The sequence below is a fragment of the Macaca mulatta genome, chromosome 4 (genome assembly GCF_049350105.2).
Source record: "Macaca mulatta isolate MMU2019108-1 chromosome 4, T2T-MMU8v2.0, whole genome shotgun sequence".
In the NCBI taxonomy this organism is placed as follows: domain Eukaryota; kingdom Metazoa; phylum Chordata; class Mammalia; order Primates; family Cercopithecidae; genus Macaca; species Macaca mulatta.
In genome coordinates this window covers 36,892,968-36,910,193 of record NC_133409.1, presented here as the reverse complement: position 1 = coordinate 36,910,193, position 17,226 = coordinate 36,892,968, and the positions used below count along the sequence as shown (strand labels likewise).

At 35.9% G+C, this 17,226-nt stretch overlaps 1 protein-coding gene across 2 annotated transcripts in view; it reads right to left on the bottom strand.

Moving 5' to 3' along the window:
• ENPP1 (ectonucleotide pyrophosphatase/phosphodiesterase 1) overlaps positions 1 to 17,226 on the bottom strand; it is an 84,396-nt gene that overhangs the window by 12,988 nt on the left and 54,182 nt on the right. For both annotated transcript variants that reach the window (XM_001103359.5, XM_077999433.1), the window contains exons 10-20: positions 16,796 to 16,861; positions 16,432 to 16,504; positions 12,904 to 13,012; positions 11,528 to 11,659; positions 8,942 to 8,973; positions 7,763 to 7,890; positions 6,474 to 6,543; positions 4,886 to 4,973; positions 3,590 to 3,759; positions 2,004 to 2,055; positions 582 to 736 (exon numbers count right to left, since the gene is read on the bottom strand). In XM_001103359.5, coding sequence (XP_001103359.3) covers positions 582 to 736; positions 2,004 to 2,055; positions 3,590 to 3,759; positions 4,886 to 4,973; positions 6,474 to 6,543; positions 7,763 to 7,890; positions 8,942 to 8,973; positions 11,528 to 11,659; positions 12,904 to 13,012; positions 16,432 to 16,504; positions 16,796 to 16,861 — 1,075 coding nt within the window. The remainder of the gene's footprint in view (positions 1 to 581; positions 737 to 2,003; positions 2,056 to 3,589; positions 3,760 to 4,885; positions 4,974 to 6,473; positions 6,544 to 7,762; positions 7,891 to 8,941; positions 8,974 to 11,527; positions 11,660 to 12,903; positions 13,013 to 16,431; positions 16,505 to 16,795; positions 16,862 to 17,226) is intronic.

The window sequence follows — 17,226 nt, the reverse complement described above, 5'->3', positions numbered from 1 at the left end:
TGATTTCATGCAATTATAAATTGGAATCATAAAATATTAAAATTGGGGTCAGGGAGGCAAAAGAGAATTCTTTTCTTTTTTCTTTTTCTTTTTTTTTGTTTTTTTTGAGACGGAGTCTCACTCTATAGTCCAGGCTGGAGTCTCCTGCCTCAGCCTCCCGAGTAGCTGGGACTACAGGCGCCTGCCACCACGCCCGGCTAATTTTTCTGTATTTTCAGTAGAGACGGGGTTTCACCATGTTAGCCAGGATGGTCTCGATCTCCTGACCTTGTGATCCACCCGCCTCGGCCTCCCAAATTGCTGGGATTACAAGCGTGAGCCACTGCGCCTGGCCCAAAAGAGAATTCTTTACTGCACAACCCTCATTTCACAGAAGAAATTTGGTCTGAGTTCTCAAAGTCATGCAGTAGCTCAGTGGCAGAGCTTGAACTGGAACTGAATTTTTCTGACTCCCTGTTCAGTGTTCCTCTAATGCAGGAACTGATATAAAGCCAAGGTGAACAGTGAGAAACTATGCATTCAACGTTCTGCTTAATCATTAATTTGAAATAGCCACACATGAAGAGGTGACAAATACTTGCATTTCTGTCCACGGTATAGGATGTCCAAAGCGGCATTAAGATGTCTTGGCTGTATCCACTCATAAACTGGTGCTGGGAGAGAAGACAGATGGTGTTTTTCTTCTGGAGAACTCTGGGTCTTCCATAGGGTAAAGTTTCATGCTTAATATTCTTCTCTTGGGTCACAGGATGAAAATAAATAAATTTAGTTAGTGTGTATTATATGACAATATATAGTGTGATACCCTCATCTAATCCTTTCTTCTACTTAACCATATTGAAGATTTACTTTTAACTATTAAAAAAACTGATTACAAAGGGTAGAAGCATAAACACTTAAGAAGACACGTGAGATTCACTGTAATTTTTGCCTATAAAGATTCTGAAATCAATGTAATATCAAGATACCATGAGGACACTACATGAAATTGCTAAATATTCCAGTTAATTCAAAGTTATATTATCAAAAATTCTTAAGCATTATTTTAATTACGTATTCTTTAGGACACACTCCAGAAAGTAAATTTTTTTAATGATATGTGTACTTGGAAAGCAAAAGTTCAGATGAAACTATGAGATTAAACTAAATAAAACAATAACAATATAGATATTATTTATTGCCCTTTTCCCAAATGTCAAGTGCTTGCTACACATCATATAACTAATTTTTACATTTCCATATGAATTAAGGTTATATGCCCATTTTACAGATGCGGAAACAGCAGCTGACAGGCAATACTCCTTCCATGAACATATAGTACCTAAGCTCATATTCAAACTTGGATCTACTCAATTCTGAAAGTGCCACCATTCACTACAATACTTTGCCACCTTGAAGATATCCTAGGGATTTTACAGAGACAAGCTCATATCAGAATTAACACAGAATTTACCTCTTTATTCTAGTAGAAAGAAAAAAAAAATGTGTGCCAGGTAACATAAGGATGAGAGAGTGTATTATAGTGACTCCAAACATTCAAGTCATAATTGAAAATTTCATCAGTTGTCTGTATATCCTTGATTTTTGGTCAAAAGTGATGAAGAAATAGCTTTAGATCAAAAAATCAATATATAACCTTGTATGATTAACTAAGAACCAGGTGAGATAGAAACTTAGGTATTTCAAATGGGAATCTGAGTCTCTACTATCAACCTATAGAAATCGTCAAAAATTTCAGAACACCTCCATTATGTTCATAAAGTGTGATCCAGCTTCCACTAAATACGTTACATACAATATCCACTGCAAAATATCTCTTCTTTCCTTATGTTTAACAGTCTAAACTGTCAAGCAAAGAAACCTCTATGTTTCATCAGGTGGTCCTCCAGAACTCCCTTTATTTTATTGGTTATTCTCAAATCATGTCCCCAAACCAGTTCTCTGCATTTCACACTGATGAGAAAATTGTTTCACATTCCAAGCTTGAGGGTAGCATGCCTTACCTTCTGCCACGGTCAGATTAAACTGTGTCTGAAAATCCTCAATTGGCAAAATCTAAAAAAGGTTATAAAACTATTTTTAAGAACTGAGAGACATGTTTTAATTTTTGTAACACAGAACTGCTATAGATTGATTATCCCAACATAGAACAAAGATCATTTACAATAGTCTTGTATGAGTGGATTTTTTTTTTTTTCTCTTTAAAGGCAAGAGTCTTGCTCTTTCACCCAGGCTGGCGTGCATTGGTGCAATCATGACTCGCTGCAGGCTGGGCCTACTGGGCTCAAGCAATCCTCCCACCTAGGTTCCCAAGTAAATGGGACTCCAGGCATATGCCACCATGCCCAGCTAATTTTTTTAGCTTTTTGTACAGATGGGGTCTCCCTATGTTGCCCAGTCTGGTCTTGAACTCCTGGTCTCAAGCAATCCTCTCACCTCGGCCTCCCAAAGTACTGGGATCACAGGTGTGGTACACCATGCCTGGACAGAAGTTACTTTTTTGATGAACAGGACAGAGGAGAGGAATGACAGTTGCAAAAGACAAAATTGTTAGTATACTAACATTATTGTTAGTATACTAACATTATTGTTAGTATACCAGCATTCCGCCAGTAATTAAAAAATAAGAATATGATTGCTGCTTTGTAATTCTTATCTCGGTACCCCAAGTCTTTCTTCTAGTCTAACTCAAGTCTAAAACAAAATGTAAAGCATAAAATAAACTACTCTCCAAGTTGCTATATATACACATATAGAGTATATATACACACACATATAGTGTATATATATGTATATTTTTGATATATATCAAAATATATTTATATATATTTATATTTATATATTATATTTTTAATATTATAATATATTTTATAGATATATATTTATATATGTTTTTGTATATATGTGTGCACGTGTGTGTGTGTATATATATATATTTTTTTTTGAGACGGAGTCTCACCCTGTTGCCCAGTCTGCAATGCAGTGGTGCGATCTCGGCTCACTGCCACCTCTGCCTCCCAGGTTCAAACGATTCTCCTGCCTCAGCCTCCTAAGTAGCTGGGATTACAGGTGCCTGCTTATGGATGTTATCAATTTTGTTCATAACTTGTCTAGCATTTTTATCTTTTTATAATAATGATATATTAACATGGAAGTAAAAAAGGACAGTGTAATATATTCATTTCATACCAAGAAATCTTTTTTCCTCCCTACACTTAAACAACCTGAATTGTATTTTTAAAAAGGTACATTGTGATTGGTTTCCTATGTGCTCATGACCTCACTGCTAGAGTAACAGTACAGATTCCCTAATACAGGAGGCTCAAGAACTGAACTAGACTTCTTCACATCTGCACCCAAGTCAAGTCACAGCTCCAAGGAATTAAAAATAAGAGCATAAAATGCAAAAACTAGAAAGAGAAAAGAAATATTACAAAAGATCTGCATGTGCCCCCTAGGATTAAAATATATGTTTACCTACCCCCACTCCTAAATTCTAATTTGATTATTAAGTATTTCTACAGCACATGCTGTGCAGAGGGTGCTATCAAACCATACATACTGGACCAAACTTCCTGACAATACTTACCGAAGGGTTACATGAGCAGCCAAGGTTATCTCTGGGGTTTCTTGTGAAGGGGCACTGTATCAGGGGGTGCACCTCTTTGGGATGCTTTGGTGTGTAAACGGGATTCTTTAGAAGGTGGTTAAGACTTCCATGAGTTCCGTTATTAGGAGCCGGTGTTAAATTCAGTAAATCTGCATCATTTCAAGAATGGTAGAGTTACTTAGATGTTTCAAATCAAACAAATAGTAGACTTGTGCCATGATCTTTACTTTTTTAAAACCAAATACATGAGTCCTTTACTCTTTAACTAAAAGAAAAGTATAAAACTCTCTTGAGTTTTAGAGTATTTAAGACTAGCTTCTTTTTAATAGAAGTACTGATATGTATATGCTGTATTTCAGTACAAAATTTCTGATTTTTAAAGTGTACAATAACTAGTCACCACCTGTTGAATGCATATTTTCTGCCAATCATGGTGCTAACATATTTTCTTATTTATTCCCCAAAACAATTTTATAAGTTATCATCAATATTTGGTAGATGAGTAATCAAAGTGTTTTGCCCAAGTCTCAAAGTTACTAACTGAACGATCTAGAATTCAAAACCATCTTTGTCTGAGTCTAAGACTCATGCTCTTAAATGTGATAACAGCAAATACTTATGTAGTAAGCACTTACTATATGCCAGGTGCTGTTTTAAGTATTTTAGGATATATTAACTCATTTAAACTATATAGACTCCCACCAAAAGAATTATAGTTAGGACATATTTAAGGTTTTGTAAATGCCTAGGACCATTATGAGAATAAGAAATTAATATTTAAAACACAATGCTTCACTATAAAAGGACTACTTCAGAAGGTACAAAGTAAACCAAGAATATCCCTAATGTGTCCTCCGTCATTTCTACAACCTTGACATTGACTTACATTCAACCATTATGGCTACCAGAAGTTCCACAAGTTTTGTCCACCTTTCACTGCCCTCAATGTCTTTTCTCTGGCTTCTATCACTGCTCTGAGTCAAGAATCAAATAATTAAGCTGAGGGTCTAGAAAAGTGCTGAGCACTGGGGGTGTGCAGACCACCCTGCTGTGAGTGGTGTACTTTAACCAGTAAGCAGCCTAGTGGAACAAACAGATAAGTAATAAGATGACATGTTCCCCATATTTCTTCAGTGAGTCCGAGTCAGGAAGAAGGTAAAAATCTGTCTTGCCTCACCGTCCTCTCCACAAAGGTGCCTACAATGTGACCTGCTTTTGACAATCTTATTTCAGGTCTGTTTTCAGAAGGGAAAAAAGCCACCTGTTCACACTTACCACACATTAAGTTATAGACTTCAATGTTTTCAAAGGTGTCAACCTCAATGCCATGCTTGAATCCAGGTCCATAGCCAACAAAGAGGGCCTAGATGGCCAAAAAAGGAAGTTTATCAGTGCATTTCAGCTGTCTGCAGGTTAGTCCAAAAAATTCTGTTATCCAAATTGTACACATACAAACTGGTTATGATAAGATAAGAGGAAAACTACCATGCTGAGTGGACTTTGTGGGAAATATAGTTTTAACTCTATCACACATATAATCTAAGAACATCTAGGATATGTCTCTTAGTTTTATTACAATTCTTGACTTGACAATCAGAACAGAATGAATGATAATTTTTTTTTTCATCTATGACATTGAATATAAACTTCACCCTGCCCACCTTACACAGTGCTGCAGGGATCAAATTAGAAAATTACTATAAGTTTATTTTGAAAACATTAAAGTGCTGGGTAAATGTAAGATACTATCTCTTCTAAGAATGTAAATATGATACTTTCTTATCTATCACTAGCTTTCTTAACTGTAAAGCAATATTCTTAACAGAGCACAAAAAACATGAAAAATAATTATTAGAAATATAATAGGAGATATGTCATATGCTTATGAAACATGAATATAAAATTTTATTAATTTTTTAATTTTTATGGATTTAGGGGTATGTGTACAGTTATCTTTCATGGATATATTGCACAGTGGTGAAGTCTGAGCTTTTAGTGTTACCCATCACCAGAACAGTGTACATTGAACCCAATAAGTGGTATTTCATACCTCACACTCCTCCCACCTTCCCACCTTTGGGGAGTCTCCAATATCTATTATTCCACTCTGTACGTCCGTGCGTGCCTACTGTTTAGCTACCACTTACAAGCGAGAACATGTGGTTTTTAGTTTTTTGTTTGAGTTATTTCACTAAGGATAATGGCCTCCAATTCCATCCACATTGCTGCAAAGGACATGATTTCATTTCTTTTTATGGCTGAGCAGCATTCCACGATATATATATATATATATATATATAAATATATATATATATATATAAATATATATATATATATAAATATATATACACACACATACATATACACACACACACACACCACATTTTTAATCCATAATCCACTGATAAATATTTAAGTTGATTCCATGACTTTACTTCTGTGAACAGTGCTGTGATAAACATATGAGTGCAGGTGTCTGTTTGATAAAATGATTTATTTTCCTTTCGGAAATCCCAGTAGTGGGATTGCTGGATTAGGTGTAGTTTCATTATTATTTCTTTGAGAAATCTCTATACAGTGATCCACGGAAGTTGTACTAACTTACATTCCCTTCGACTGTGTATAAGTATTCCCTTTTCTCCACATCCTTACCACATCTGTTGTTTTTTGACTTTTTAGTAATAGCCAATGAATATAAAATTTTAACAAAAGTCTTTAATGTTCAAATAAAAATTGCTTTATGAAAGTATGTTTCATTAATTCTCATTCAAGACATAGAATCGCAGTCTGTTTTCAAATGTAAAACTTTGTATATCATTTTTTCTTTAGATTCAATTCAATTAAGTATAATAGGTTTACTCACTTGCATATTTGAAAATATATTGTCAGAGCCATGAAATCCACTTCCACAATATTTCCGTTCTGAGGGATTCCTAATGTTGACATATATGAATTAAAAATGTAAAGTCCTTTCATAAAACATAACATTATTTTCATTAATAAAAAGTATGTAACTATTTTGTTAAACCAACATAACAGGTAAATAAAACCACCTGGCTTTGAAAAGCATTAAGAAGTCACTTCTATCTTTTATTTCATGGACAAACAAACTATAAGCAATATAGTAGACAGAAGAAAAACCACTAGCATCAGGACAGAAGTGGTTTTGAACATTGGCTGTGTGATTAACTGCCCGTGAATTTAGATAGATTTAACTATCATCTTTGATTTCAATTTCTCATGTTGGTTATTTGTAAAAATTCAATGATGTAGCCTAAAGAAATGCTTCCAACATGGTGTTTAGATATTTACTAAATATTAGTTCTCTCACGAAGATAGGACCATTTCTCCTTTCATATTCTTTTTTTTTTTTTTTTTTTTTTTTAAACTAAAAGCCCAGCTCTCCAATAAGAGTGGAGACAGTATAATTCTGTTTACTGAATTGTGGTTCACTGCCTAGGTTTTGCTTGACAGGGGTATGTATCATGACTGGCTTCTTGGCAACCACCAAAACAGTTAATGAACAAATTGTGAGATATTAACACTATTAACTATCCAAATAATTTGCCAAACACACCAATAAACTAAAGTTTATTGATGGATTAGTATGAGAAGAATGAAAAAACAACTGTGTATAATGAAGATAGTTACTGATTATTATAAAGTAAAGTGCTTTTAGCAACTGTTGGCTGGGCTTTGGTGGCACAATTAGACATACTGTAATGTGTAGAAGACATGCAATGGCAAGTGGTAACAAATGTAGATTATAAGAAGTAATCAATATAGATATGAAAAGCCAGACCAGTGATTCTTAGCCAAGGATGGTCTGGGTGATTCCTCCTTCCCAGGGGACTTTTGGCAATGCTGAGGGACATTTTTGGTTGTCACATTAGAGAAGAAGTGCTACTTTCATCCAGTGGGGAGAAGTAAAGGATCCTTGTCAAATATCCCACAATGTGCAGGACAGCTCTCCACAACAAAGACTTATCTAACTCGAACATCCATAGGCCGACAATAGAAATCCTGAGTTAGAGTGAAGAGAATCATACTTCTACAGTTTTCACATAACAATATTGTTAGAAAGGGCCCAGTGGTTACCCTGAATCACTAACCGATCAGGTTAAGTTTACCTGGGACACTGTCAGAACTTACAATGCAAGTTGCCACTGAGGGTCCAAATAGAATGTCAAGGGCTCAATTCTATCACTCTTAGCAAAGTGCAAACGCTTAGGTAAGAAATGTTTCAGGTAAGGTTTGAAGTGTTGGTTTGGTTCCCGGCACTGAAATTGCAAACAGCAAAGAAAAAGTATTATTTCCCTGTTATCTAAAGTGTTAACTTTTCTTGAAATTGCTTTCTAACTTCACATGAAATTTTTTTTCACAAACATTTCATCAGCCGGCCCAATAAGTCAGATGAAAAAACAGCTAAAAGTTCTTACTATTTGTATAATGTAAAAGGTAAATCTTCCAAACTACTTGAAACATTTAGAGGAAATCATAATTATTACTGCATAAAAGCCCCAGAACTCAGACAGTGTCACTAGATTATATTAAGTTACCACTGATGGTTCTATTTTCAAACATCCTTATAACTGCAATTTAAGAGTTTTCTTGCAGATTTAAAATGTGTGAGTATAAAATGTAGTATAGATAACTCAGCACTAGTATAAAAACTTATTTTTTAAGGCATAAAAAAAGACTGGAAGGAAATATATCATAATGCTAATGATGTTTATGGTGGTACAGCCATATGGTTTTTCCTTCTACTTTAAAAATTATTTCTTGTAAATAGTTTTAAAATTATTTCTTCTTCTCATATACATTTCATAATGCCAATAGATAAATTCTTTAAAAATTTTCAAATCTACATTATTGGGACACAACCTTAAAGATCTTTAAACTACACAGCATTTCCATGTTGGCCCAGGTTACTAAAATATTTTTTTTTTTTTTTTTGAGACGGAGTCTCGCTCTGTTGCCCAGGCTGGAGTGCAGTGGCACAATCTCGGCTCACTGCAAGCTCCGCCTCCCGGGTTCACGCCATTCTCCTGCCTCAGCCTCCCAAGTAGCTGGGACTACAGGCGCCCGCCCCTGCGCCCGGCTAATTTTTTCTATTTTTAGTAGAGACCGGGTTTCACCATGGTCTCTATCTCCTGACCTTGTGATCCGCCCGCCTCGGCCTCCCAAAGTGCTGGGATTACAGGCGTGAGCCACCGCACCCGCCCTAAAATATTCTAATCCTTCAATCCCAATAACAGATGCTGAAACTTTTCTCTGTATATATTATACAAAACTAAAAATAACTAGATAATGGAAAATAAAGATACTCACAGAAAGATTTCGGGCAATGCCTTCATAGTTAACTGGAGGGGAACAAACATAAGAATTAATAGTTGATTGTATGCTATAACTAAAACATAATACAAAAATGTAGAATGTCAGATCCAAACTCTATACTTAAACACCAAGGCAGGTTTTAAAGAGTTCATTTAAGTCATTACATTGTAGCCACTGAAAGGAATTAGACAGACCTTCAGGTATCATATTGTTAAATGGAAAGACAAGTTACAGAACATCTACGTATCCATCCATCTGATAACCCACATGTCCATTCATCCATCTAACTATCCATCCACCTGTCCAACCATCTTTCCATCCGGTTAGTAACCAATATCCATCCATCCCTCAAAGTATCTATCCATCTAGATCTGGTATGGTTTCACTGGGTAAAAATAAAAACTGTATGTGTTTTGTAAAGCTGATTTGTACCTCTAGTTCCCTAGGAAATACTCAACAACAAAAATAATTATTCGAATATCACAATTATCCGGGAAGACATAATCCAAGCTTAACAACGGTTGTTTCTAAACAGGGGAAATGAATTGTCAAGTAGGAGGACTTCAGGTGGGAAGCTGTTACTTTTTACTTTGTATACTTCAATATTCAATGACAGTTCTAGAATTTTCAAATAAGAGGGGTATGAGGAAACTTCAAAGAGAAGGCAAGTAGACTAATTTAAAAACTGAATTTGCATAGTAAGGCCATGGATTTACTTAGGGTACTTTCTACTACAAATCAATAACTGTCTAGCTTCCCAGATTTTATTTTAGCCAAACATTACACAAATTGGAGAAAATTATCCAGATAAGAGTATACATTTTATATACATATATTTTATATATTTATGTAAAGTGATATACATATATAGTTTTTGCTTTAATTTGGGAAACTTGAGGGCCTAACTGAGATAAGGGTATGGCACAGCTTAGCTATCCCATCCCAAACATCTCTGGAGACTGCTATTGCCCTAAAATTTTTTTTTTTTTTTTTTTTTTAGATGGAGTCTCTCTGTCACCAGGCTGGAGTGCAGTAGTGCTATCTCAGCTCACTACAACCTCTGCCTCCCAAGTTCAAGCGATTCTCCTGCCTCAGCCTCCCCAGTAGCTGGGACTACAGGCACGTGCCATCATGCCCGGCTAATTTTTATATTTTTAGTAGAGACAGGGTTTCACCATGTTGGCCAGGATGGTCTCGATCTCTTAACCTTGTGATCCGCCTGCCTTGGCCTCCCAAAGTGCTGGAATTACAGGTGTGAGCCACCATCATGCCTAGCGTATCTGTATAATTTTTAGAACAGGTTTTATAACAGTCATGTGCTACTTTTCTAAATTAAAAAAATACTAATTAAAACTTGGTATTAGGCATACACAGCCTGTGCTTTGTAACACTGTGTAAATATATCTGCATAACCATTTTCCTGCAGTGAAATATATTTTCCTCATTGATAGTCAATAGTATCTATCTATTGAAACATATCTTACCAAATAGCCCAACCTAACCCAATTCTGATAATTGTCAGAAAAGCTTATTCTATTTCTGTTTCAAAGTTAACTATATCAAAAAGACAAACAAAATTTGCTCTACACATCTGAAAGTTATCATGTATGGTAATCAAAATGAGAGGGAGGTAACAAACAGAGGTGGCAACAGTTATGAAATACACTTGACTGGCAAAAGAATAAATATTTTAAAACATCTTTTGGCAGTTTATGTTCCATATGTGGTCAAGAGAGAATGTGAAATTCATTCTTCCCTATTTAAAAGATACATTCTTTATTGTTTCTGAAATGGTTTAAGGGAGGACAGGAATCAATTGCCTATAGAATTAATCATTTCTGCCAGCATTCCTCCTCACAATAGAATATTATTCCCATACTAAGTAATTTTAATGGAGTGTCATTAATTAATTAAACTTGAATAAATGTAGTTGGATTTTTCTCTTAAACTTTTTTTCTAGTATAATCTTCACTCTGATACACAAGTAAAACACATACTTCAACATAAAATTGCACTAAGCTCACCAAATACTATGCTTAGTCCATGAATAACCAATAGGTAAGTTGTGTTCTCACATCCAGTCCCATAAAATCCATTTGTGTACAAAAGATCTGCATTGGAGATTTAATCATGAAAAAAATTAACTCTGATTCCCTTTAGTTTAGAGATATAATGATTTAAAGGAAGGTATTCTTTTTTTTTTTTTTTTTTTTTTGAGACCAAGTCTCACTCTGTTGCCCAGGCTGGAGTACAGTGGCATGACCTTAGATCACTGCAACCTCCACCTCCTGGGTTCAAGTGATTCTTGTGCCTCCGCCCCCCGAGTAGTTGGGATTACAGGCATCCACCACCAAGCCAGGCTAATTTTTATATTTTTAGTATAGATATAGTATAGTATCATATATGTATTTTCAGGGTTTCACTACGTTGGCTAGGCTGGTCTCGAACTCCTGACCTCAGGTGATCCGCCCACTTCGGCCTCCCGAAGTGCTGTGATTACAGCGTGAGCCACCATGCCTGGCCTAGAGGAAGGTATTCTTAATATGACCATATTCAAAGTTATCACAGAGATATACTTACATGAATAGTATTTATCTGGGACATCAGAGGGTCTCAGTCGAGCTGCAGGTCCATAGATAACTTTAATATTTTTAACATCCCCCAAATATTTATTCAGATATATGTATTTCTTACAACTGCCTTGTTCCATGCCTAGGAGAAAAAAAAAAATCCCAAAACATGCTGTAACTTGAATAAAAAATTTAATATGCAGAGCAGAATTTCCTTCACTTCCAGAGTTAAATTCGTTAAACAAGGGTGTGTAGCACTCATATTAGTTGAACATCTGATAGGTAAGACAGAATTTCAGTTGTACCTATCGCTTCACTTTTTTCAAAATCTTTTCCATCACCCAAATTTAGTTTAATGTTTCTTTTTATTTATATATTACAATATCATCATGAGAGTAAAGAAGAATGTCTTATCACAGTTTTAGACTGAATGTGAAAGCCCAGTTATTTGCCCCAAACCACTTGGGAGTGGATGTGTATGAGTCACTCTCATTCCAAGACTGGAACTTCTTTAGTATGTAACTTCTTAGGACTGCTTCTAAACACAGATTTCTATAATTATTTCTGAAGCAAACAACAAGAACAATAACAAAAAGAACCTATTTTCTACTTTCTGTAGGCACACTGCTCCTATAGTCCCCAAACTGTACACAAGTGTGTTACAAAGATCACAGTAAGTACAAGTGAAATTAAAATACTATCAAAATTAATACATAATGCTTCTAAAGTCACATTTATCATGCTAAAGAAAATTGAAGGCTGGGCACGATGGCTAATCCCTGTAATCCCACCACTTTGAGAGGCAGCGGTGGGAGCTTGAGACCACGAGTTCGAGACCAGCCTGGTCAACATAGCAAGATCCCAACTCTACCAAAAAAAATTCTCTTTATTAGTCAAGGCACATGCCTGTAGTTCCACTACTCAGGAGGCTAAGGCAGGAGAATCACTTGAGCCCAGGAAGCTGAGGCTGCAGTGAGCTGTGATCATGCTACTGTACTCCAGCCTGGGTAACAGTGTGAGACTGTCTCAAAAACAAAAAAAGACAATTGAAGACATAATAATCAGTTCCAATTAAATCTAAAATTGTAGAGTTATAAAAATTTAATGTTGAAAATGTATATTTTTTAACTATTCAAATTCTTGGTGTATTCTTTTTTCTCAAATCAGAAGATTGGTACATTGTGCTTGACAAGCACTTAGGTTTCTGTGAATTCTGTGTTTCACTTACATTTTATATTTAATGTATTTTTTTCCTAAAGACTTTCCACAAGAAACTACATTTTTAAAAAAGAATTCACTATAACATTCAGAAGAAATTAGGAAACAATCAAGTAAACTTTGTTCAGCCCTTTATCCTGAAGAGCAAATAATGCAAATTCAGATTACCATGATCCGAAACAAGGATGAGGTTCAGGCATCTGTGCAAGTTCAGCTCTTTCAGACCATCCATCAGCATACCAACCATATTGTCAACCCTCTGCAAGGCTTTGATGACCTAAGAATGGGAAGCAACAACCTCATGCGATGCATTCCACACTAATGGCTATTTATACATAAAGCTATCTCTGTTAAAAATAAAAATAAAAAAAAAGAAGAAGAAGAAGAAAAAGAAAGAAAGATAGATAGATAAGGGCCAGTGGATGCAACTAGGATGAGCTGATTCACATTAGACTAAGACAGGTCAGGGTCAGAGATACAAAGAACAGTAAATAACAGCAGATCATTAACAATGCAAGAGTCCTAATTCTATACATGTTCAATTTTAAGTTTTGTGAATGAGATTAGCTGATCTACTAGTTCTCCCTTCCTGAGGTCAGAATGCTACTACTTAAATTAGACCCAACTTAAGCCAAAATAATAATAGCTCAAATCTACAGTGTTTGGCCAGAAACCAACATGTTCTTAATTACCACTTCATTTTCCTCAATTAATTTCTTCTTATACTTTCTGATCATTCAAATGGTCATTGTATAAATACGTTTCCTAATTTTCAAAAATGTTCAAATTATTCATGAAATGCTTCTTATAATTCAATGTATTTAATTTTCTAAATTAGAACTCATAGGACTACAACTCATTATTTCCTTACAAACTGCATGTATTTTACGTATGAATATTACAAGAACACAGAATGACAAATGATATTGGCAAATTGCTTTCTGGCACTCATTTTACCCTCTCTCCTTGCAAAACCATTTGAGAAAAATTCTTGTGCAGTTTTGTATGTTTTCTGTAACGTGTGGAATCAGTTTAATCTTCATTCATTGTCAGTATATTTCACTGTAATATGAGATAAGCTTTTTCACTGTAATATGAAACAAGACAAGGTCTTTCATTCAAAGATATCCAAGCAACATGAATTGGAATTTTTAAGCATTAAGATAAAGTGGGTTTTGTTGTGCCAGTAATGCTGGAGTTTACAGAGTTTACAAATTGATGGATATGATTTGAAAAGTAATGGGCTCAACCTTAAATGAAGATGAGTCAGAAAAGCAGATGCTTTGGCACATTGTTAGTGAATTAGAAAAGGTAGCAATGATTTTAAACTGTATGTAACCTTATAAACAAGTATAAAACGATCCTTGGATTTTTCTGTAGCCAAATTGACCCAGACACAAGTCTTGGGTATCAGTGACTTTAGTGAAAGAGCAAAAATCAAACTACCATGTAGCCAATTGTTCAAATCAAGACAACAGCTACAAGAAACTTTTCCCTTTGACCAATTATGACATGTCCAAGTTGTTGGCATGCATCTTCCTTATCCTCCCTCTAAGCCAGGAGTATTTCTGCTAAGTTGAAGGACAGAATGAAAGGAAGGCACAATGGAGTTACTAACTACAGTGGAGCTGCTGGAGATGGATTTTGATGGAAAGAATACAAAGGGTAAAAAGGGACCTAGATGAGGGTCAACTTCCTTCTCTCTTCACTCTCTTTTATCCAAGGTGATAGTGATCCAGGCAGTACCTACTTTTTAAGAGGGGCAAATCTAGGGCAGAATCAGGGAAAGGGAAATGAAGGGAAGATGGTTTAGGCAGCTGTTGTAAATTCAAGTGAGAAAAATAAGGATGCTTTTTTTTCCTGCCTCTGCTGCTGCTGAATTAGGCAAGCAGCACCCTCAAAAACAGGGATCATGACAGACATGTCAGGCTAGGCTTTAGTCTCGACTCTGTGCTGAAGAGTCCTTAAAGCTCACCAACTATCCAACCTGGGCTACCTGGGCAGGAGAACTGATAGGAATTTGAGAGTGAAGCCCTAGAAATTAAGAAAGAGTGTTTTTTTTTTTTAAATAGTCTATGACCTCCTTGGAATCACAGGCGGCACAAGATAACTACACAAGGATTCAGACAGGAGGGATCCTGGCAATACCTCTTTCCACTTTCATCATGACCCAAAATAGTCAAGATCCTTACTTTTTACTTCCTTTCATATCTTAGGTCACAGACAAAATATATATCAGAAGGAAAGTTAACTTAGAGGTACAAGGAAATATGCTCAAATCATTATCTTTTTCTTTCTCTTTTTTTTTTTTTTTTTTTTTTTTTTTTTTTGAGACAGAGTCCCGCTCTGTCGCCCAGGCTGGAGTGTAGTGGTGCAATCTCAGCTCACTGCAACCTCCCACTTCTGGGTTCAAGCGATTCTCTTGCCTCAGCCTCCTGAGTAGCTGGGATTATGGACACACACCACAAGGCCTGGCTAATTTTTTTGTATTTTTAGTAAAGATAGGGTTTTGCCATGTTGGCCAGGCTGGCGTCAAACTCCTGACCTCAGGTGATCCATCCATCTCGGCCTCCCAAAGTGCTGGAATTACAGGTGTTAGCCACCGTGCCCAGCCTTCAAATCATTTTCTGTTCTAATGCTTCCCGTGTTCCAAAATACTAGGTTGGCCGGGCGCGGTGGCTCGCACCTGTAATCCCAGCACTCTGGGAGGCCGAGACGGGTGGATCACGAGGTCAGGAGATCGAGACCATCCTGGCTAACACGGTGAAACCCCATCTCTACTAAAGATACAAAAAAATTAGCCGGGCGCAGTGGCGGGCGCCTATAGTCCCAGCTACTCAGGAGGCTGAGGCAGGAGAATGGCGTGAACCCGGGAGGCAGAGCTTGCAGTGAGCTGAGATCCGGCCACTGCACTCCAGCCTGGGCGACAGAGCGAGACTTCGTCTCAAAAAAAAAAAAAAAAAAAATACTAGGTTGGTGCAAAAGTTATTGTGGTTTTTTGCCATTAAAATGGTAACAAAAATGATATGGCCACATGAAAACTGAAAGAAGTGTTTGCTGTTTTAAAGTGCTATACAGATTAAAAACATAGCTAGGAGCTGGCTAAGTTCCTGAAAGGGTGTCAGATCAAACGAGATGTTACATTGAAAGTGTTAGTCCATGAGCTGTTTCATACCTCTAGTTTCCTAGGAAATACTCAACAAAAATAATTATTCAAATATCGCTATAATTTTGATAAAATCTCCCATCCTTCTATGGGACCTCTGTTGTAAGCATGGTCTCAGGTGGCCAAAGCATATCTCCTAAGCAAGAGAGTTCAGAGGAGGATTCCTCTACTATTTGACTTATTACCCTGTATTTTCTACTGGAGGTTTAGCTGTTTACAACATTCTCAAAAAGCACTTAGTATTTAGGCCAAGGTAGGGGGCGATGGAGTGGATAAAGGCTTTCACATTGAAAATATAGAAGCTAATTCATCATCAGTTCAATTTAGCACTGTGGAAAACACAGGCTAAACAATTCTCCCAACTCTTATTGTGTTTAAAGTACATCCTTTTATTTAGTAATATTGTGTATAATACTTGCTTTTTCCAGAAACCACAGAATCCTACAGAACGGTCCAGCAGCCTCCTTCAAAGCAAGGTTCAGTTTGATGACTGGGTTTAATGAAATAATTACTGATAAAAATGTACTTACTTCACTGCTGACGGGTCCATATGAATGACCTGAAGAATCTGGTTCTTCTAAATACAGAGTGTAAAAGTGTGGTCTAAATCAAACAGTATCAAAATGTAATATTTTACGAACACATTGAAAAACAGAATGGAAAAAATAATTCATCAATTGATAGGGATTAAATTTTATAACACTGGGGTAACAGTTCTACTGAGAAACAATTTACAACTTTGAAATTCTTCAAAATGTGGTATGATCATTAAAGAATTTATTTCGATATAAAACAGCACAGCAAATAGCAAAGTTTTGTTGTAGTCTATTTTTAAAATAATATATCATTTCTACAAAATGAAGTATTTACAATAGAAATTAATTGCCTACAGACCTTTCATCTTTAGGAAGCTGTAGCCACTGAAGAACAGCCAAAATCCTTTCTTCAAATGGTACTGAACTAAAATTAAGAACAAACAAAAATAAAAGATGTCTGACAATTGTTCGGGTTTAAAATACAGGTTTTTTTTTTTTCATTGAAAATGTCATTAAGAACTACTAAAAGCTATTTCACATCTATTGTGTTGGAAATCAAGTAGGAGTTTTATTTGAAAAATTTATTTTCCCAGTGAAGGAATGAAAGTTAGGTTTTACACAGATAAAAGTTGCAACTGGATTTAAAACTTTGCTTGCTATCTTCTACTTGAGGATAATATTCATGGGCCTGAAAACAGTCACTGCATACCACATGAATAACTCATGTGTTAATATACTTTGCAAAGCCTCCAGCACGAAGCACTCACTCACTGATGAGTCAGCACAGCT